Source organism: Etheostoma cragini, chromosome 22 (genome assembly GCF_013103735.1).
Source record: "Etheostoma cragini isolate CJK2018 chromosome 22, CSU_Ecrag_1.0, whole genome shotgun sequence".
Classification (NCBI taxonomy): domain Eukaryota; kingdom Metazoa; phylum Chordata; class Actinopteri; order Perciformes; family Percidae; genus Etheostoma; species Etheostoma cragini.
The window spans coordinates 6,849,337-6,872,261 of record NC_048428.1 but is presented as its reverse complement, the minus strand read 5'-3'; the positions used below and the strand labels follow the sequence as shown (position 1 = coordinate 6,872,261).

General features: G+C 39.1%; 2 protein-coding genes across 3 annotated transcripts in view; both read left to right on the top strand.

The window, feature by feature from the left end:
• alg14 (ALG14 UDP-N-acetylglucosaminyltransferase subunit) overlaps positions 1 to 1,375 on the top strand; it is a 9,733-nt gene extending 8,358 nt beyond the window's left edge. For both annotated transcript variants that reach the window (XM_034861928.1, XM_034861927.1), the window contains one exon: positions 1,068 to 1,375. In XM_034861928.1, the coding sequence (XP_034717819.1) occupies positions 1,068 to 1,298 (231 nt within the window). In that variant the 3' untranslated portion in view covers positions 1,299 to 1,375. The remainder of the gene's footprint in view (positions 1 to 1,067) is intronic.
• An 8,095-nt stretch (positions 1,376 to 9,470) lies between these two features.
• cnn3a (calponin 3, acidic a) overlaps positions 9,471 to 22,925 on the top strand; it is a 26,925-nt gene continuing 13,470 nt past the window's right edge. Inside the window, exon 1 of the mRNA XM_034861924.1 lies at positions 9,471 to 9,731. Coding sequence (XP_034717815.1) covers positions 9,675 to 9,731 — 57 coding nt within the window. The 5' untranslated portion in view covers positions 9,471 to 9,674. The remainder of the gene's footprint in view (positions 9,732 to 22,925) is intronic.

The window sequence follows — 22,925 nt, the reverse complement described above, 5'->3', positions numbered from 1 at the left end:
CCCCCCCCCCCCCCCCCCGCCCCGGATCTGTCTTTGAGTCTCACTGAGCTGCAGCCACTGACTCTCACATATGCTCTCTTTCACCTGTTAATTACGGGGCATGCAGACCCCAAAAAAGGAAATCCGGCAATTTTCCCCAGAATTGGTCGGTGGTGGAGAGTGTCAATGTGTGACGTCCTGTTGTCTGTTTAAACACCCAAACAAAGCACAAGTAGACTTTTATGTTTCACAATCTCTGTTTTCCGTCTGTTTGTTTATAGATTTTCAACATTTCAGACAGTCCTTGAAGGCAGCTTTATTTCACAGGAGAGAAAAAAAAAAAGGAGAGGAGCGGGACATAGCGAGGGCTTATTGGTTGCAGGAAACATTCAGCCGTTCCACAAACTCCCAGGCAGTTCAGTTCTTGCATTTAAATGTTCTTGTGGCAGCAATAGAGGCAGTGATGTTTTCTGTTTCCTGTTCCTCAAACCAAAGCTCAAAACTCCCTAACAAGTCTGATACCTGGTTACATGTCTGGCCACAGCAGCGTGACACGGGGTCGAGTTTGTCCAAAAGAATAGACCGGCTCCCAACGATTACCAGAATCGTATAATCCAGAAAAAACGGTGTGTAAAACCAGACTGGAATTGTTCGGTTCGGAGGGCTCAACAAACGTATAGATGAAATACTTTTAGACCGAGCTGTACAACTACCTATTGTTTTGAATGGAATGTTTGGTGTCTTGTAATCCCAAAAGGGTTGGGCACTTTGTGTGCATGGCACAGAAAGAAAGAAATCATTGAATCCATCAATCATATTATAAGATGCTCACAAAGTAGCTTCCACTCATCTAACAAGGTATGAAAGCTACAGGGTAAGCTAGCTAGCTAGCTCTGAAGAGAGGCTCTGATGCTGCTACGTTATTGACTGAATTTACAAACTATGTATGTGATCATGTAGCGCAAGCCAGTCACTATTGTGAATGATACATGGTCTGGGTGAGTCCTTGGTTCTGATAGTGTGTCTCTGTCTCTGTGTGGGTCTCTGTCTCTGTGTGTCTCTTTCTCCGTCTCTTTGTGTTGTTTCAGGTGTTGTGCAACGGCCCAGGGACCTGCGTTCCACTGTGTGCGGCAGGACTCCTGCTTGGAATTCTGGGAATGAAGAAAGTCCTGCTAGTTTATGTTGAGAGCGTTTGCCGGGTGCAGACGCTGTCACTCACGGGAAAGATCCTGTACCCAATATCGGACTATTTCTTTGTGCAATGGTCCTCTCTGAGAGACAAGTACCCCAAATCCATTTTCCTTGGAAGAATAGTGTGAAGACATCTGTTACACGTATACACATATTGTAATTTTTGTTAAAATGCTCATGAATAAATGCTCTATTTTTTATAATTGAGTTTTGTTTAGGGGTTGTTTAATTCAATCATTGTGTAGCTTTAATATTTCATACATTTGATGTTACAAAGATAAACATTACCTCTTATTAAAACTAAAAACGCCCATCTTACAAATCTTTAACATGTAATCCTGCTTTTTATTATTGATCCTGTAATGTCTTGGCATTTACAGTTACTTAGAAGGATGCATGCATGCATTACAATATGTCTTAAGAGGGAAATATGGATTTCTTCACGTTTTGGAAACTTCACCTTCCCCAGCTGAAACTTTAAATTAGCTTGTAAGTGACGCTCCTCCAAAGCGCGTTGAAGGAGGGTCTAGCTTGTCCACACAGCCTTCAGGGATGGGAAGATAACGTGTTTTGGTTTGATGGCGTTTCCTTAAAACAATCACAATCATGGGCGGCGCTAGGCTCCTCACAGAGCCGCCGCCAAAGAGTCATGCAGAGAATGGACAGATAGAAGGTCACTCGCGAAAAACAAGCAGCATCACTCAGGCTGTTGGTATTTAACAGTTAATAACTACAACACAAGGCATGTTAAAACCACCTCCCTTTACATAGTCTCACATTGCCAGACCTGCCTCCAAAGCGCTGCGGAGGAGGGTCTGCCTAGTCCACACAGCATTCCGGGATGGGAGAAAAGCGTGCTCTGTTTTATTGGCGTTTCTTTAAACCAATCACAATCGTCTTGGGCGGACAGAGCCACGGTGCCGCTGCACAATGGCCTTGGGAAGGAACTTGTTTTGGTGGTATGTGTGTGCACACAGGGAGGCAAGCTCTGGAATTAAAATGGCTGTCGAGTGTGTGTGATGAGAATTTTACAGAAAAAAAGAAATATTTCAATGCCTGGCGGATGTTTCCTGAATCCACCGGAGTTCAGAAAGGCCTACACGGAAGATGAGGGGCGTCAGGTAGAATCTGAAGCTGCAGCTGAACTATCCCGTAAATAAAACGTCATCGAGATAGACTACTCTACACAATGAGCTTGTTCCAAAGCGCTTATCCTCCCTGAATGTTGACAGTGTTGTATCATCTCCATCCACACTGTCCAGTTTTAATTGAATTAGAACTAGAATTCTGTGTGGAGCAAAACAAAAGTCAAGATGGCACATTGATGTTTTTCTTGGGAGAAAAATGGTAAATAGCTACATTTGTATGCCGCAGTACTTTAATCCAAAGGCTTTGCCGCTCACTCACCCAGTGACAGAGGGCTGGCTAATGATTGGTTAGGTTAGAATTAATGTTATTAGATCATTAGCTTAGTGTCATATGAATGTGTTTTCAGTGGTTAATATTTGTTTTGCAAACCATCTATGAACATTATTTGGACGCTTTTATGTAGTACTAATGTTTCTGTAAATATGTAAATTATAAAAAATATTTGGGCCCCATTTTATCTTTTTTGGCAATCTATAAAAGAGATGATTATTTGAGTATTTGAGCACTGATATCTATCTAAATAATGTTTTCAGATGCTTTACAAAGTCTTAAGTTATTCACAAGGCTTTATATTCATCAGATGTAATTTCATATAACATCCAAATATTGTTTATTGGTGGTTTATAAACAATTTATTAATCATTAACTAATAATATGATATGTGAAATGTTTTTGAGAAACAAAATGTCACAATAACAAATTAGAGCGTAACTTATGAGTATTATTAATAGTAACAATATAATTTGGTTTTTAACAGTAAAACAATTATTAACTTAAGTTTAATTAACCAATATACAATTGTTTTCTTTCTCCAAATTCACTAAGGAATGCCAAATAATAACTTCTTTTTCCATTAAAGATGTAATGTTGTAAATGTTGGTGTTTTTGGTGTCCGTAGCGTTGTCACGGCTCTGTTTCTTCTTCTTTGTGCTGTATTTCCTGTTCCTGGATGGAGCGCAGGACAGGAAGAGTTCTCAGATGATTTGTTGAACTAAACCGAGCAGGAGGAGGGAAGAGAGGGAGCAAAGGTTTTGGACATCTGGAGCTATTTATACAACGATCTATCTCAGTATCAACGGCGAAGAAACACACAGCTGCTCCACATTATGAGAGAGGAGGGTTCACACTGACCACTCCCACCCGGCCACTGCTCCTACCTTTAGCCGGTATTGAATCACAACACAGAACTGGATTTGGGGCACTGGTTAAGTGGGAGAGTGTGATAGGCATACAGTGGGCGTAATCTACAAAAGAAAACTAGGCACACTTTGACAAGTAGTTTAGGGCGTTTTAGTTCAGACAAAAGGGATTTTAGGGTGTTGTAGTCCAGACAGAAAGGGGTTTAGAGTGTAGTAGTCCAAAACGAAGGGAGTTTAAGGCGTTGTTGTCCAGAAAGAAAGGTCTTTAGGGTGTTGTAATCCAAAAAGAGGGAGTTTAGGGTGTCTTCCAGAAAGAAGGCAGTTTAGGGTGTTGTAGCCAAGACAGAAGGGAGTTTAGGGTGTTGTAGTCCAGATAGAAATGGAGTTTGTTGGCTTGAGGAGCCTGAATACAACCATTGTGAGGGGACAACTCTAACTCCCTCAATAATCAACACTGCCTAAATATTAAAATTTAACATAAACATACTGTACATAAAAAATATGACATAAAGAGAGTTTCTCCCATTTTCCAATGAAGAATGCTCTTCTATATCTCAAAGAAACGCGAGCCAGTATTTGTTGTTGAGATATAGGCCTACATGATTTCTAAAAAAACAAACAATAAAAAACATCTCAAAACACGTGTGATGTTTTGAATATGTGGAAGGTTTGGAACACTACAGGAGATGAATGAATTATTATTATTATTATTATTATTATTATAACATTAAAACAATAATAATAATATTTAACTAAATACATTTGCATGCAGATGAGACAAAATGTGGCATACAAATTCAGCAGAATACAGGAAACCCCTCCCAGTGTCCCCAAAGTCACGCCCTTGGGGATATGAGATATATATATATATATATATATATATATATATATATATATATATATATATATATATATATATAGTTATGCTGCATTATGTTGTATTTGGAAAAATTGAGAAAATGGTCAGATACTTTAAAATGAAAAGGCCATAACTAAGAATTGTTACAGAACTGAACTTCCAAATAAGGAGCTCATCTGGTATATTTATTCAATGGAAAAGATGACGTACCAACTAAAACTCAAAGGACATATCCGTGACAAGAACTGGAGAAAATGGACTGGATACATGGAAAGTGATGCCAACAAATAATTGGCCCCTGTGAGAATGACTGAGGAAGAATCTCTTTCCCAGTGTCTGAAATGCCCCTGCAAATGTTATTTATGAAATGATGTTCATGTTGGTTTCATAATAAAATTGTAATGGGAATACATTATACATTTTTTTTTCAAACGTTACTGATTGAGGCAACATTGGGAAACTGACAACTCTCGTTGAACTTGTGGAACAATTCAAAGGACAATCAAGAGGACAGTGTCACACATGTACGTACTGTACATAGAATATCTTTTGGTGTTAGGTGTGCAACTATAAAAGCATTACATAATGAACTACAAACTGCACAATCAAACACAAGACTTTCACCCACGAGACCGTGGTTCATCTCCTGCGTGGCACCTTTCCTAAAGTCGCTTTCTTCTTAGCGTAAGCCCACCTACGACCTTTACCTGAACCCAACCCTCCCGTTATCCCAGCGTGTCATGGAAACATAAGCCCACCCACGACCATTTCCTAAAGCCAACCGTCCTGTTCCCGCGTGTCATGGAAACGTAAACCCAGCTTGTTCTTTCCTTAACACAACAGCTTCAAAAGGGACACCAATGGTCCCGACCAAGCTCATTTAGATAAGGCGCTAGAAGAGACTTTTAGAGTCAATAACAACGACAAAGACACCTGACCACTCGTTCGTATTTTACAAGAAGGTAGTGAGAATGTGTTGAATCATCACATTATAGACAAGGTTGAAATGTACAGCGTTTTTGGCGATTAGACTCCATTGCTATGTCATTTTTAGAGAGGTATGGAAAGAAAACAACAGGCTGGAACGAGAAATTCAAGATGGAAAACTAACAGCTAATGAGTAGGCTGGAATATCCCCCCCCGATGAAATCTAGTCACTGGTGCTGAAGGAAGTCTTTTATATTACATTAGGAACTTTAAGAAGCTAGAACCAGTGAATCTTTACTCAAACAGATTCATCGGTTATCAAAAAAATGTCATAGTTGACAACTAAGCGACTGATTTTTGCACATCTAGAAAGCATGTCCTAAATAGCGCACTCAAAAGGCCTGACAATGAAACGTGAAAAGTATTACATAGTAGTGTTTGCTACTGTCTGCTGACGAATGAATATTACAGTAGCTCACTGGAGAGAAAAATCACTGCGTGTCTGTTATGTTGGCGGGAGTGCATGAGAGAGAAGGGGAGTGATTTCAGACACAGCCCAGAACAGGTTCATGACTCTGGACACTCACACTGCGGGGCGTTGGCCACAGGAAGAAGATGACATAACTCTTTATTTGCATATCAGTACTTGTGCTATGAAAAGAGGCTCTTTGCTATGAATGGAAAGATCTGTGATCATCAGTCCACTTTAGCAATGGCAGGCGTTTGCATTAGAGCTATTTCCAAAAACAACGTTACTACAGAGGTCTGAAAGGTCACTGCGTCTAGTCCCAAATATGGTGAATTTGACAATAGGGTTTCCTGTTTCACGAGTGTGATGGAATATGAGTCCAGAGGTGGAAACATACTTACGTTACTGTAATTGAATCGTTTTTGTGTGTCTTTTTACTTTTTAAAGTATTTAAAAAAAGTCTGCAACTCTACTTTTACTTTAGTTTTGGTTGAAGTATTGTACTTTACTACATTTTAAATCACAACTGTTACCGAGTAAGAAAACTAATTGGATTGGGTTTTGGTCACATTCTTTAGTTTATTTTTTTTCATTTTTTTTGTTTCTTTTTTTCATTTTTTGGCTTTGTGTCCTTAACAAATCACAAAAGGGATTTAATTAAATAATGAATACATTTTATGATTAAGATGTAATAATATAGATAATAATAATACAATAATTTCCCCCTGCTGTTAAAAAGTAAATCATTATCTTTTATTCGGAGTACATTTTAAATGAGCTACTTTTACTTGAGTAGATTTTTATATCAGTGACCTTACTTGCGCTTAAGTAAAAGTTCATCAAAGTAATAGTACTTTTACTTAATTAGAATATTTTTGTACTCTGAGTCCCATCCCATTTTTACTTAAATGTCAAAACCTGAAAAAAACACCATATTATATATGCACACACGATATTATATCAATTGGCATTACTAACCAATATGTTGTTACTTTAAACACCCATATGCCAAACATATTTGCCAATTTACACAGTTGACCTTGAGTTTCAAAACTAGGCACATATCAGGTAAAGACCAAAAAAACTAATGAAAAATGAAAAACGAAGAACAAGATGATACCAATGGGCGAAGGCCTCGCAGTGTTAGTCATAATTGGTTTACATTCAAATGTGACATTTTATAGCTGCATAATTATCAATCTTAATGGCTTACATTGCTAAAGAGTCTGTCCATTGTCTCTCCAATTCTGCAGAAGTGAGTGATGTTTTGTTCCCAACTGGACATCGACTGCATTTACATTTCTTGCAACCTTTTGGTATTTAAGCAGAGTTTTGAGCCACGTGTGTTTTTATCTGCAGAACTTCAGAAGAACTAATCTCCATTTGAACTAACACGCCCAAACCTCATGTCGCATCAACATTCTCGTAAGGGCATAAAAAGGATCAACGTGTGTATCACCCTGGCCGTTGCTGGTTGTAGCCATGGTAACGTTAGTAGCTTAGTCTCAGAGAACGAGACGTGATAAATGATATTGTCTCGCCATGACAGACAATCTTCCACAGAGGGTCTGCTAGTTCACTCAGCATTCTGGAATGGGAGGAAAACCTGCTCTGGTTTATCGGCATTTCTTTAAACCAATCACATTCGTCTTAGGAGGCGTTAAGTGCCGGACGGAGTCACGGTGCCACTGCAAAATAGCCTCAGGAAGGAACTTGTTTTGGTGGAACGTGTGTACGTTCAAAATAATTTTTAATCGTGCAACAGAAAACTCAGATTTGACAGATAGTCTAGCTAGCTGTCTGGATTTACCCTGCAGAGATCTGATGAGCAGGTAACCATAGTCCTCAGAAATCCACCGGAGGTTAAAATGGCAACACGGAGAAAGAGGAAGGGGAGGGACATCCGGGGCAAATCAAGATGAGAAACGTTGGCGTCCGTGTCCGTGTTGCAAAAGGTCTCTGTTTGCGGACGTTGAGACTGCAACACAACCCCGCAGATTCCAAACCAAACGGGTCAGAAGTGTTTCCAAATGTCCTTCCTCAGACGGAGCCGAGGTGCCGCTGCAAAATAGCCATGGGAAGGAACATGTGTACGTTCAAAGTTTGTTTTAGTCAGGCAACAGAAAACTCAGATTGGACAGATTGGACTGAGAAAAGAAGGACATCCGACAAAATTTCCGGCAGGACCTGAACGATCCCGGAAACGAAACGTAGCGGATATAGACAAGGGGCTCGGAAAAACCAGAGCAGTGTGAAATACATATTTGTAAAACAAAACGTAGCAATGTAAATGTAGCCTGAGTCTGAATTCTGAAATTGGAAGTGAATCTTTTATCTATAGAGACCTGAGACAAACACCTGAATTGTGTTTCCCTTCCAGAATTATGGTCAAAATCTGTTTTTAAGGAAAAGGATTTGAATTGAGCATAGGGTAAATAAAATTACACAACATGAATGTTGAATTTATATCTCCACCTAAGCTTATCAAATGATAGAATGGAATATCTATAATGTCCTTATACGAGTACAACGAGATGAAGATCGCAACCTTTGTATCAATGCTTATAAAAAAGTAAATATATAAGAAATAATAAAAAATAGGAGTACATAGAGATAAAAATAGCAAGAAAGGGACAGTAGTAAACAAAATCTGGAAGTGTCAAGAATATCCATCAGTATTATATTGTGCACACAGCAATAGATTAGAAGAATTAGATTAGAATAGAATAGAACAGAGTGCAAGTTTCTATTGTCCAGCTGAGGCTGGGAAATCCTCTTTGGTCTAAAATAACATCCTGTTACATTAGTTCAGATTACATTTACAACATTACATCACTGCAAACATACACACGTACATAACATACACAGTACACAATATTCTTTTATATGTAGAAAGGCTCAGATTGGTGGAACTTAATAATTACGTTAATTGCACCAGGTATAAAAGTAGTAGATAAAGGTAGATAAAAGTATCTCTTGTATACTGGTGTTTGCCAGAGTACTCTGTTTCGTGGCCCTGAAGGCATCAGCTTCAACTTAGAATGGAGGGGATGTTTACCGTCACCAATGAAAGTCAGTAAATGCCAATAAAGTGGCTTAGGTTTTAACAGAAACAGTAGCAGACAGTAATAGAATAACTTCGAGTGATGCTAATAATTTATATCATTCAACCCTTCTTAATTTCCAAAAAATTTATGAAACCTCCAAATGTTAACGCTTGATTTTAGTTTTAACCGAAGTGTGTTGAATGGTCAAGAACAATGCAAGCAGTCACTGTGTAAACTCATGGTGAGAGTTGGTAGTCACCGGGCCCCAGCAATTCCATTTATGTCAACATGCAGTCAGTATATGGAAGCCATTCATGTCACGAACAATGCTCACATGTCTGAAGTTAAACTTAATATAGATATCTGCAATAGTAGGCTGGTGTAGTCTATGTGATACGCAGGTATTTCCACCATAACTTAGTGCATTACAGTGAATCAGAATGCAGGAAATTAAGTCTTTGACGCTGACAATTTCCCCTGGGGGAGAACACGCAGAACCCATATGTCCATTCTGGTCCATATATTTATATAGTATAGACAGTACACCCGCTAAAATACATTAGACTACGCCACTAAGGCTAAAAAAACTGTAGTGTGACCCATTCTTACAGAGCTACAGGAGAGGGAGTAGCCCTGTAAAAACAGGCTGCGCTGATTGGCTGTTGTGGCTACGTCAATCATTTAGAGACTTTTTTCTTTTTTTTGCAATCTGTGCCTGTCCTGCAGATAGCAGCCAACAGTCTCTGGTAGCCTACTCTTCTCCAGTAAAACTCACGGAATATTTCCCTCCTGTCTGGGTGTTCAAGGGAGCCAAAGCAGTCAAGCAGGAGTTTTCCCCACAGCAGGATCTGTGCTACATTGTAGCTGAGGAAATATATTAGGGTTTTACAAGCAAAAAAAAAAAAATCAAGAAAATGACACATTTTAATAAGGGGCCATCCTACGGATTATCTGCTGAAGTTAGAAGCAAAGTAAGTACCTTTTACTTTTCTGTCTCAGAGTGGAAAACATCTTTCAGCCACTTTAAGCAATAAAGTGCGTAGCCTACTCTATCGTAAACACAGTCCGTTAGTTCTCGTTCTTTCTCTCAGAGGAAAGTAACACGCAGGACACTAGTTAGCTAGCTAGTGGCATTTTAACGTCCATTAGCCAAAAGCCTAAACTTTCCCGAAATTTCCTGAGCTCCGGGAGCCTCTTTTCTGCGCGGTGTTAAGTACAAAAGAAAAATGAGCGCTGCATTAAGTGACATTAACCCTAATTTCCTAAATGTTTAGCTTTACAGCAACAAAGACAGAAGACAGAAATGTGAGCCAATTTTAACAGTTGATATTTCAGCGGAGTATGAACTTAACTGTCTATGAGTATGAAGGTATATCCGAGTAGTTGGATGTAACGTTCGCGTACAACAAAAGAAAGTCCAGCTCCTAATCTTCGACGGAAGTTGTCCGGACCGTGTGTAGCCTCCGTTTTTGGACTATAAACCGGGTACAAAGTGATTATTCTTGACATAAATACGACCTACATCACTCCCCCCCCCCCTCAATGATGGGAAGCAAACTTTCTTTCCGTCCCTCTTTGTTTATGGATTGGATCACAGGGACACTTTTAAAATTCATGGAGTTATCCTAAAGCCCATACGATAACTTATTGTGACGACAGGATGTACCGTGTGTTTCCATTGTAAAGTCTTTTTAATAAGATTTTTTTATTTGTATATATATATATATATATATATATATATATATATATATATATATATATATATATATATATATATATATATATATATATATATATATATATATATATATATATATATATATATATATATATATATAAATAATTGATTGTTTGTGTAGAGGAGGAGCCAGTGGCTGGGGGTTGTGTGGCTGCTTTATGGATGTACAACATAGATTGATTCCCTCACTGTGTCTGTGTGTGAATACGTCGCACTGTTTTCTAATTAGATTGCCACGTATTAGAGTGATTATAGGCGCTGTCTATTATTAATATTATCATTTAGGAAAGTATGCAGCACTGCAGCAGGAAGCCACAGTCCAAAATGTGTTCATTTTGGTCGTTGAAATAACGCATATTTTTTCTTTTTAATCCTGATGGTTTCTTTTTCCATTTAATCGTTTTATGCTCCATTTATTATGTCTGAGATGTTGTCCGTGTGTTTATCTGTCTTGTAAGGCTGGTGAGCAAAAGAACAAAATTCCAACTTAATGGACATTAAAGATGTATTCTATTCTATTCTAAATATAAACTAAATATCAGTTATTATAGACCTGTGTGTGTGTGTGTGTGTGAGATTGTGTGTATGTGTGTTTTTTGTCAGAATACAGCGTAGAAAATCGGCTTAGAAATAGGATTGGGCTTCAAGAACCGCTTCCAACTTGGAATCATTTTAAATTTCACGATTCCAGTGGACTGGTTTCTTTCTTGGAATCGTTTTGGAAACGATTTGGTTTCAATTTCAATCATCGGTTCCAAATTTTAACACAACCAGTTGTGTCGCAGCCAAGTAGAACAGGCGGTGCTCCAAAGTCTGGCTTTATTTCACAATGAAAAACCTGTAAATCACCATTGAATCCAAATCAAACTCTCATCTTGTCTGTGGAACTAGTGCAGTGCCTGTTGAAAATGTGCCTGGACCGGGCGGATTGCTTGGCCTGTGGTATTGCTGCTGGTAGAATTGATCAAAACCATAACACATTTTCACTATTACACATGATCCTGTTTCACAAATATCAGCGGAACCGATCACCGTTGATCGCCACTCGATGCATGCCGGTTAGAATCAGAATACTTTTATTGATCTCCTCAGGGATATTTAGTTGCAGTTGCTCACAGTCAACTTCAAGGTAAAATAAGAGTAAGATAAGAGCAAGTAGTAAGTGGATAAAGATATTGTTGTGATGAGGAGATATGTGCTGCAAGTCCAGTTTTGGAACACTCAGAGGGGGGAGTTATATAGTTTGAAAGCCACGGGCAAGAACGACCTCCTGTGGCACTCTGTGGTGCATTGTGGGTGTGATTTGGGTCCAAGTTGATCCCGTCTTGCTCTGAACTCACGGACACTTTGGCAATGATGCTCTCACGAGATCGAGGAGGCTGCAGTTTTTAGAGCCAGGCGCTGCAGTTGTTCTCCACCGATCTCCAGACCCAGATTGCAAGAAACTGTTAGAATTATTTATCAAGAGTCCGAATCACTGAAGGTATCTCAAAAGTACAGAAACATGATGGACCCCAGCCTTCTACAGCAGCTATTTCTACGAGTAGAAATTAAGTCATAAAACAAAAGGTGGTGTTGCCTGGCTCTCAGCTGATCTAACAGCTGATTGGTTCAGAATTAACTCAACATTATGACATTTAATGGAAACTTCTGAAAAATCGGTTTAGATTATGGATCATCTTCAGTGTTGTTAACATCAGCACCAGATCACGTGTAGAGCATTTTGACAGCTACTCTGTCTTAATGAAAACAACTGGAGACTTGTGTATAAGCTGATATTTTGGTCCGATAACATTTATATTAAATCTGTATTTGACCTAACAGGATGTGAGTGTTTCCGTGACTTCCTGTTCAGCCTGAAGGCTGCTGAAAACGGTCCAGATCGACCGTGGCTTTTTATGACCGCCCATTGCTGTCTGTTAACAAGATTACAAAATAATAAATACACTAGAACAGCATTCTTATGTTTAAATAATTTCAAGTTGGTTTAGTTTTTTTGGTTCATGCCACTGGTACTCCAGCAGAGTACCATCAGTAGAAAGGCCAGGCGGAGGCGAGGCACACGCCAGGGACCCACAGATGTCTGTCCTCCATTGCCCCCACACAGCCCCGGGTCCTGGATGGCTAGTGGTCTCTGGAAGACAGCTGGACAGGCTCGTGTGGGCCCGGCGGGCTGCCCCTCTCCAGCCCCAGGGGGTCAGGGAAAGAGGGAGAGAGGGGGGGGCGCCACAAGGGAGGAAACTAGAGTAGTATAAGTAGAGCCCAACCGATAAAGGAGTTTTAAGGCCGATACGATATAAATATTTGGTTACTTAAAAATCTAATGTTCCGATATATTGACCAATATATATAAAAAATTATCCAGAAGAGCGTAACATCCATCCATCCAAGCTCAGTGTGAGGCTGCACAGTAACGCTCAGCTATCACCGGAAAAGTGTTTTTTAAGATCCTTCACTGGTCTCCGTCCAGAGCAACGGAGACTGTTGGTCCATTTCTGTAACTGTCTATGGTTCTGAATGGAAAAACAGGATAAGTATGAACTGGCTTTGATCTTGAAAACGTCCACTGGTGTGACAGCACTGTCCCATAGTGTGACATGAAATCAGCATCACACTGGTGGATGTAGGCTCTATCAAGAGGTACAAAACCATCACTCTCTCCCTCATAACCTCCCTCCCCCACCCTCCCTCCTAACTTCCCTCATCTCACCCCCCAACCCCCCTCCCTGTCAATCTCCCCACTTCTAACTTCACTCCTTTCTTACCCCCCTCTTTCCTCTGAAGTTGAGCTTCCTCCTGCTTCGTATCCCCCTTCCTAACTTCCCTCCCAACCTTCAGTAGCTAATTCTAGTAGTGATGTTTGCGTTTTCTTTTTTTAAGTTTTGCCTTTTTCTCTTACTCTCAGAATTGAAAGACACCACAAGTCAAACCTTCCTATTCTGTTTTGTTAAGGCTAGTTTGAGACCCACGCTGAGATGACAAGCGAGGAAAGGACCAGGAAGTATAGGGAGAGGCTGAATAAAGATCCTTGAATACAGAGAACTGTAATTTTAAATTAAAGCTGCAAGAAGCATTGGACGGGCCCTAGCGCCTATGCACGCGTCGGGGTCACTGACTTCCACAGACTTCCTCTTCATTGGTAAAGGTTTGCTCCATCCCCTATGGTTTGGCCACGTCCCCTTTCACAGGTAATTAACTATACAACGTCTAGTCTCGTGAGAGGTATCATTGAGCTCAGCAAGGAGTTTCCTTTTTATTGGTGACGATTTGCAGTGTCTGACTGCGTGCAAATACACGGTCGCAAGGAGCGGCGTCTGCCAGTTACCCTGACGTGTGCAGATGAGCAAGTACCTTTTTATTTCAGAGAATGTTAAAATAAATTTGAACAAGAAAAGTAATAAGCCAGGTCAATTTTGTTAACATGGTAATGTTATGTTGCTAAATGTTACCATGGCTCCAAAGTCTTTTTAATGGAGATGTTGGTTCTTCTTTTTTCTTCTGACTTTATTGTACAACAAACATTTGAACTTAAAGTTGTAAATATATTTATTTGATTTTTTAAATTAATTTGAACAAGAACTATAAATGTGAATGTGGGGCATACTGGTACTTTTGGTTGTCCAATGGTGTGACGGTATGTCCTGTGGTGTGACAAACTGAGTTCAGTGGAAAAGGCATTTTAATGCACAAATTCATGTAAAAGGTGTTGACTACGATAATAATGATATCATCACTATGCACATATAAGGATGGAATGAAGTTTCATCAGGTTTTATATTAATTATAATGAATATATTCTAGACCTTTGGGTAAAGTCCCTATTTGTACATCTTATAGTCGGATAATAACATGATTGTAAATTTGTATTGGTTACTTTTGATGTGGGACTATAATTAGGACAAACTGGTAAAGATTGTGAATATTTGTCTCATCCGTCACACAATTTCTGAATTAAATAATAACATTAAAAATGTTGTCACACCGGTGGACAATATTTGGGACTGCCACATAAAAAAGTTAATAAAATACAAAATAAATAAGGAATTAGAAAGGGATACATTCAGTTTTTATTTATCCACATTTTAAGCAATATAATTATATGTCATTTGACATACATTTTATAAATATAATGTTTTCGACTTTGGATTTGAGTTCACGTCAACCACCCCTATGCAGTTAGCTAAATAACAGACATTCCATTAAGACAAGGAGCTGTTATGCGTCATCTCTATTTCTTTGCTGAACTTCCTTGTAATAGCTTGCCTGGCATAACCAATAACAGAGGTGGCAACGGTGGCAACGTCTGGGGGTGTTAGATTTATAATCGTTGCTTGTCACTTTGGCTGCTTAAAGTAGAGATGGTGAGGTTATTGTATTTGGGGAGATTTTATAAAGCAGCAGTGCTGCGCCGCACTTAACCGTGTTAAAACGGCTTTCAGACAGAACACACAAACATCATGACGGAGACTTATTCGGTGCAATTCCCATTAAGACCCATTGTACCGAATTTGGTTGCCATGCCACCAAAGTTCCACTGGGGGTGACTGTGGGTGAGTGCAAAATGAATGGTACTCCAAGGAGCCAGACGAATTTGTCTCTTTCTCCTGATTGTCGTTGAGAAATCTCAGATTGATTGTGGTTTTTGCAAGTTCAACATGGATAATAGGTCGAAAGTTGAATGAACGAGTACTTGGGCGGCTGTGGCTCAGTGGTAGAGCGTTTGCCTGCCAATCGGAAGGTTTACGGTTCAATCCCCGCCCCTGCAGTCATTGTCGAAGTGTCCTTGGGCAAGACACTGAACCCCGAGTTGCCCCCGGTGCTGCGTATCGGAGTGTGAATGTGTGAGTGTGTATCTGATGAGCAGGTGGCACCTTGTACGGCAGCCTCGGCCACAGTGTATGAATGTGTGTGGACGGTGAATGTTCCCTGTAGATGTAAAAGTGCTTTGAGCAGTCGTTAAGGCTGGAAAAGCGCTATATAAATACAGCACATTTACTTATGTCGTTTCGATTTCTTGCAGGTTGAGTTTTTGTTTTCCTATAACACACTAGCATTCTGCAGCAAAGGACTGATTGCAACCAGAGATCCTGCTTGATGGCATCCGAAGTGCATGGGGAACTTTCAATGTCATATGGTCGGATGATTGGATTTGCAATACAATGTGGAAAATGGATGCTTCAGAAATTTTAGAGCGTTTCAGAGCGTTTCAGACAACAGCAGTGACCAGTGCTAGTCGGTGCTAGTAACGTCTGTTAGCTGTTAGCTCCTCTAGGACGCACCGGTGCTAATGTCCTCGCATCCGCTGCAATGCTGTTTATATGGATATGATTTAATTTTGCGTTATATGACCCATTTCTTCTGTAACGCCGTGCCTGTGTTGGATCTTTCTACGCTCTCTCGTCTTACTCTCCGCGCCCCGCCACACTGGTCCACACTTCTGACATTTGTCTACAGTTTTAATTGTTATTAACACAGCTGTATTTTGTTAGGCATGAGGGGCAAACCTGTATTTGTACCAGTGTTTCCGCGGGTTACTCTGCTATCGCGGCCGCTACGACGAAGAACACAGGAGAAGTTATTGAATGCAACTAACTTCAGTTGGTAGAGTAACAACGTGAGAGACGGAGCTGCTGGACCTGGACAAGAGATGTGACCCATGGCTAGAATATCATAGTTAATAAAAATGCAGCGCAGTAACGATACAGACATTTCATACACGACTTGTGTACCTGCCTGCCATTCGACCCCTGCTGGACCCGTTCATAATGATCAGCCGTCTCTCTGTGAGTGCGTCCATCACACTCCCTCTCGCAGTTATAAATAGCCTATGTGATTATAACATTTGTGGACTGATTAAAATCAACAAATAATCATGAGAATAATCGCAATCAAAATTTTGATCAAATTAATCGTGATTATCATTTGGCCATAATCGTGCAGCCCTAATTGAAGGCTGTCAGATGACAGTTGAGGTGGTGTCTGGTCCACCTCTGTGTAAGCAGTGCTGTCCCCCTCCCATCGCTTCCACATGCTAGAAGCAAAGTACTGGCGCTGGTTAAATTCGGTTGTTTGTTCACCACGGACTGTACGCAAGAAGTATACTTGCTTACTTCATATGTTAACACATCCACTTGTGCCTTCGCCTAATGCCGTATAAACAGAGCAAGTTTAACAGAGCCTTCAGATAATCTAGAAGTGGAAATACCTGCAAGAATAGATTTGCCAATGCAAAACTCCATGGCATGTTTTGATACTAAAGTACACTTGATTTAGAAAAATAACTTAAGACATGCAGAAATGCTAGTAAGGTTTGTGTAAATTACATGCATGTCCACTCTTTGTATCTTTGTCCTTTTGTTATCCTTCCATTTAAAGTACCACAGACGGCTTGGAGGTAGATACAGGGTTTCCCCCAGTGTAACTACAGTAACATTGGGGCTCGGTTGGAGAATTAGTCACAGTCAGATTTTCCTATCTCCAGTTAGCTCTTGGCACTGACTTAATGATGATGGAGTCTGTGTTGTAGCTTTTTTTTAATTCTTAATTTCACACATCCGTCCAAGATTCTGTTATTACAGAAATATGGGCTCTATATTAATACTGCCACCAGGCTCTGTCTGGTCCCAGCTGGGCTCTCGCCACCGAGCTAAACAACTTTTCTGGGGGAAACCCTGGGGTACATATTAATAAGATACATTTTGATAAGATTTAAATTCCTCTTTTCCAATTGGAAGCATCTGTATTCTAAATCTGTCTGTAAAGCGTAATGACTCTGGTTTTCTATCATGGCCCAGTTTCCTCTGTCAGAGAGTGCACTTCCATAAAAAGGAGGAGGTCGGGCAGGGGCCCATCTGGGTTCCATTGCATGTGGTGTGATCAGTAGTCCATGCTCCTCTCCGAGCTGCATACATCACATTCCTGAAATCCTTCAGCAGAAACCCCTTGATGAGGACCCCATCCAATGGGCCTTCAGCCCACTGCATTTCACTTTTCAATTCTTTTGTAGCCTGTATAGTACCCACACTGGATGTTTCAGGTACAAGCCAGCTCTTTCTCTATACATTGTTTTCGGGGGAAAGGGTAAATCCCAAAGTAAAGTAAGATTTTTACAAATGACAGGATATTCTGGTTCAAAGGCTTATATAAATGATTTCTTTTATATCTATAATTTCAATTAGATATCTTATAAATATGGTTTTGCTCTCAGAGATACTTCCAAGCTTGTAGACCTAATTTTAGGTTGTGAGTAATAAACATACAGAAATTGTGAACCAGTAATTTACTGGCAGGGTAAAAAGAACTTATTAAAATAACTCCTTAGTGGTGTATTACTACCATGTAATAATCATTCCATTTTTAGCTAGAGAGAGAGAGAGAGAGAGAGAGAGAGAGAGAGAGAGAGCTCTGTTTCATCTAAAAAGAAACATTTATCTGTTTGTTCATGCCACTTTAAGTTTATTGCTGCAAAATGCGATTGTCAAGCAGACAAACCAACCAACACATACAGTATATAATGCTAGATTGATACTTGATGCCTGTGTATTGACACAGTATTGCCACTAAAAATATTCATGCCTCAGTAAGTGAACTCTCTACAACAAGTCTCTCAGCATGTTGGCTCAGCCCCCAGCTTTTAAACAGCTCTCTGTGGTGACTGACACATCCTGCTCTGCCAGTTGGTTGTCTTCTTCTCTTTAGGAGGAAACAAATGCACTTATTTGTTTTACAAGCCTGATGGAACAAGTATAAGATAAGATACACTTCATAGATCCTGGGATACTGGGAAGTTTCCTGTTTTACAGCAACTCAAATGCTACACAACAGATAAGAAAATACATCAACTTCATCTTTGATCAACTTTATTGCCAGACTGAACGTCCATTCAGAAGACACAGACATGACATACACCACTCAAGACAAAGCTTAACGTGTACAGAGAAATAAAAACAAAAGAAACAACAATACTGCATTTCTATACCAGTGTTTTCCCTGTGATGATTGGGTATTGTATGGCACTAAACCTAGGATTAACCAGCAGCATAACAATGCTGTTCTGGGAGACATTCAGGCAATAAACGAATTTGTAGATCAGACTCCTCAATAATGCCAGGAAGGTGCTGCCCCCTGCAACACAACACAGGTCGCTTGCACTAGAGCACCTGGGTTTGTTGAGCAGCATCCTCATACAGTCATTATAAACAACATTAAGCTTCTGCATGCTTGCCTTTTTAAACTTAGTCCATAAGGGAGCTGTATACAAAGTAGTGCAATATGATTTAACCCTTGCATTGTCTTCACCTTCGGGACCCTCTCGTATCCCTCGGCTTAAATTGACCCGGGACTTATTTGGGGTTTTAAAAACAATTCTGAAATAAACTTTTACTACATATTTTGTTAACAGATATTGTCTTTATCTCAATGTCAAACAATTGAGATAACATATAAGGGAATGCAATCAGTCTCTACTAGAACACAATTAAAAATGGAAGTGGGATTCCAGAATAATTTTCTGAATTGAGTCAGGAATACATGTTTATCACAGAAAATAAGGTAAGGCCATCAATTTTCAGGTAGAAAAAATGTATTTGTACAATTTTTCATTGTAAAAATTTGAAATGGTTCAATTTGACCCGAATACCATACAAAGGTCAAACAGACTAATTTCAACGTCATATGTGCTCATGTGGAATTTTCTTAGCAGTATTTAGCTTGGCCATAAAACACGCAACGCTGCCTGTTAATATCATCTATCATCAGATAACTGATACACATTAAATACAAATAATAATAATAATTCCTTAAGTTTCAATAGTGCCTTTACCACTGTAGGCACTCGGGACCTAGAACAGGGTCCAAGCTTTCCCCGGCCCGAGTTGCCCCCGACGACTCTAAGGACCAATCTTCACCAAAGTTGGTACAGAGCCTCAGTGGCATGGCGAACAGGAGTACCAGGTCTTGCGGTGATGGCATATGATTAGGCTGAGTATTCAGAAGGAGAAACATGCACGTACTGTATGTGTTTGACTAGCTTGATAGAACAGTTATAAGATAAGATAGACTTTATAGATCCATCCCATACTGGGGACATTCCCAGGTTACATTAGCTCAAGTGGAACAAAAAAGAAAATACACAGAAAAATAAGAGTAATAGTTATGTTTACACTATAAATGCTTATATAACTTGTATAATGCTGAAAAAAACGTAATTTAGTTTATCATAAATATTGGACAGTAAATCATACTCTATATGAGCATTTCAGTAGAGGATTGCAGATGTTGAACCACTGCTTTTAGAAATGGGTTACATAACTTAGTCTTATTTCCGTCACTATGTTGCTGTTTTTTTACTAACAGAAGTTTATCTCAATCGTTAGTTTTTAGTTAATGTTTTTCATTCTCAACGCTGTAACTCTTCACTAACACTGTGACCTGAGTGATGACACTACCTTTTTTTGATTGTGTAATGATGATTGTTTGATCAGAAAGAAATATACTGTGTTTGTGTGTGTATGTATATATACATAATACATACAATCTCAAAAATACAAACAACCAGTCAGGATTGTATACTGACTGAATCCTTCCACTTCTTTAAAACCCCCATCCTGAAGCGTCTGTTTGTTTTCTCCTCCTTTATGGTCAGTGTGCCTGTGGGTGGCGTCTGGTTGTCGTTTCAAGCAAACAGTTTGATTGTGTTTGTGTGTGCAGAGCTGCTAGGGAAGTTAAGGCAAACAGTTGTAAAGGACAACAGTACAGAGCTGGAACATAAACCTTTACCTAACAGATGGATCATCAAGGCCTACATTAATGTGGTTTATTATCATATTTGTGACTTATTATAAAAAACTAGTTTTCATCTACAGTGGGGCTCGAAAGTTATGGGCACCCCAGGTAAAAAATTGTATTAATGTGCATATAGAAGCCAAGAAAAGATGGAAAACTCTCCAAAAGGCATCAAGTGACAGATTAGACATTCATATAATATGTCACAAAAAGTTAGATTTTATTTCCATCATTTACACTTTAAAAATAACAGAAAACAAAAAAATGGCTTCTGCAAAAGTTTAGGCACCCTGCAGAGTTACTTAACAGTTGGACAGAGGTTCTTTTCATTAAATTCTGTGCCCTTTCTTCTCCAAACGTACCTTTGCTCATATTAATATAATATATTTAATTGTGAGTGTTTAGTTTACAGTCAGTCTTCCTCTACCATGTCGAAGACATTGCCAGTGTGGCAACATTTTAGAAAAATAAATAACGGAAAAAAGTTGAATGCAAAGTTAGCAAGTAACAGTTTGCATATTGCAGCTGGACTACAAAGATGGCGTATCACCTAAAAACGGTAAGCTAACTTTTCTGCGTTAGGTTGCCCTGTCTGTTTTGAGTAGACTATATGAACATATCAGAGTTGGCATATTTCATGGTCTAATAATCGTTTCATAACTATAGGCGCACCCTCCCGCAACAACGGTAGCGTTCCCCAGACACACCCAGACCCCGCTGGATGTTAAGCCTCTACCATCCAAACGCAAAAATAATATCACGGAAGGAATTGTCGACTTTATTGCTCAGAATATGAGGCTCATTGCTGTTATGGAGGGCTGAGGCTTTAAGAACTTGTTCATATCCAGCGCCAGCACGCCACGCCATCATGCATGGACTAACCCAAAATGTGAGGCACCCAAAGAGAAAGTTTTTGAGTTAATGCAACACAGCGAGGCACTGAGCGTACAGATAAGTTTAAATATGCAGTATATATTAAAGTAGACGTGCCTTTTGTTTTAAAGAATAAAAGCTTTAAATGAATAGTTTATTCGTGTCTCAGCTTTCCAAAGGGGGCGGTGCAAGCTATAAACTCTGCAGGGGGCCCAAACTTTTGCAGACGCCTTTTTTGGTTTTCTGTTATTTTGAAAGTGTAAATGATGGAAACAAAATCAAATTTTTTGTGACATATACAAATGTCTAATCGGTCAATTGATGCCTTTAGGAGATTTTTCCATCTTTTCTTGTCTTTTTATGCCCATTAATAAAAAGATTGACCTGGGGTGGCCAAACCTTCGAGCCCCACTGTATCTCAAGGTGGTCTGGTTTCCATTAGGACTGATTTAAATATAAATAAAAATAAAATAACACTGACGGGACTTAATGGTGCATTCACTTGCAACTCGTAAACTGATGGTGCATTCATGTTATTGTAAAATACCCTTCTTGTTTTCATCGTTTAACAGCAATTGACGGGTAACATAAGTTATGGTTATTAGGTATTGTTATTACATTATAAAGGGATCCTATACTGTACATTTCACTATATAGCCGTAGAAGTTAACAAGCCAGTCTTTAATACACTCTTTTTTTTTTTTCTTTTTTTTTTTTTTTTCAATAATTGGTTCAGACACCAATTAGGAAACGTTTTGTCACCGGTGCTTGTTAAGTATTTTTTAGGACCGATTTTTTTTAAACAAAACAACTTTGGTCTAAAAACTTCTTCCGTCATGCAATTTCTACATGTCTACTGGACTGGGTACTATTGTGAGCAATGCAAACTGCAGTCACATTCCTTGTACGTGTACACATATTTGGCCATAAAACGGATTCTGATTCACACATACTTGCAGTAGTAACGTTTAAAAGAACCTCTCCAGTAGTTATCACTTGTATGCTCAGTCCAGGAAGGTCCTATAGGCTCTGTTGTTGTAGTTTTGTTTTTTTGGTTTGTTTTTTTTACTTTCTGTAAAATCTGTTTTATATTAGTGGAGACCACCTCTGCTAAACATCGTTAACATTTAAATAAATAAAACTATAACCCTTAGGTAAAAAGAACAGACGTGCCATATCACATAGTAAATACTAATGGGCGAGATCCGTGTGTGTGGATCTGGGTGGCTGATCTTCTCTGCTACGCAAAGTTTCTGCAGCAAACTCGGTATAGATTTAATTTGGAACCAATTATGATTAGTCGCCAAATGAACAACAAGTAGCATCCACTGATAGAAATGTTATTAACATGACAGGGAATCTGGCCAAAATAGAAACCGTAAATCTAAACAACATCAGGGAGGAACATTTGCTGCTGATTAGAACTGGTAAAAACGTACTGTTTAATAAGTGAAATCAAGTACCTCACTGACAAAAGCAGATACAAAAGAGGCATTGGAATAATTAGAAACAAGATGCTAGCAACCAACAACCGTGTAGATACTATATAAGTGTAATTTTCAGCTGCTGTTAAGTTAAAAATATAAAATATAAAAAAATATAAAAATATATTGAAATAAAGTGTTAAACTTTAACACTTTATTTCAATATATTTTTGAACCCAGCTTTGCAGCTTTGTGCAACTCTTGGCCTCTTAGTAAAGTTTTTGGGTTTTATATACTTTAATGGCTATATATATACATATACATATATATATATATATACATATATA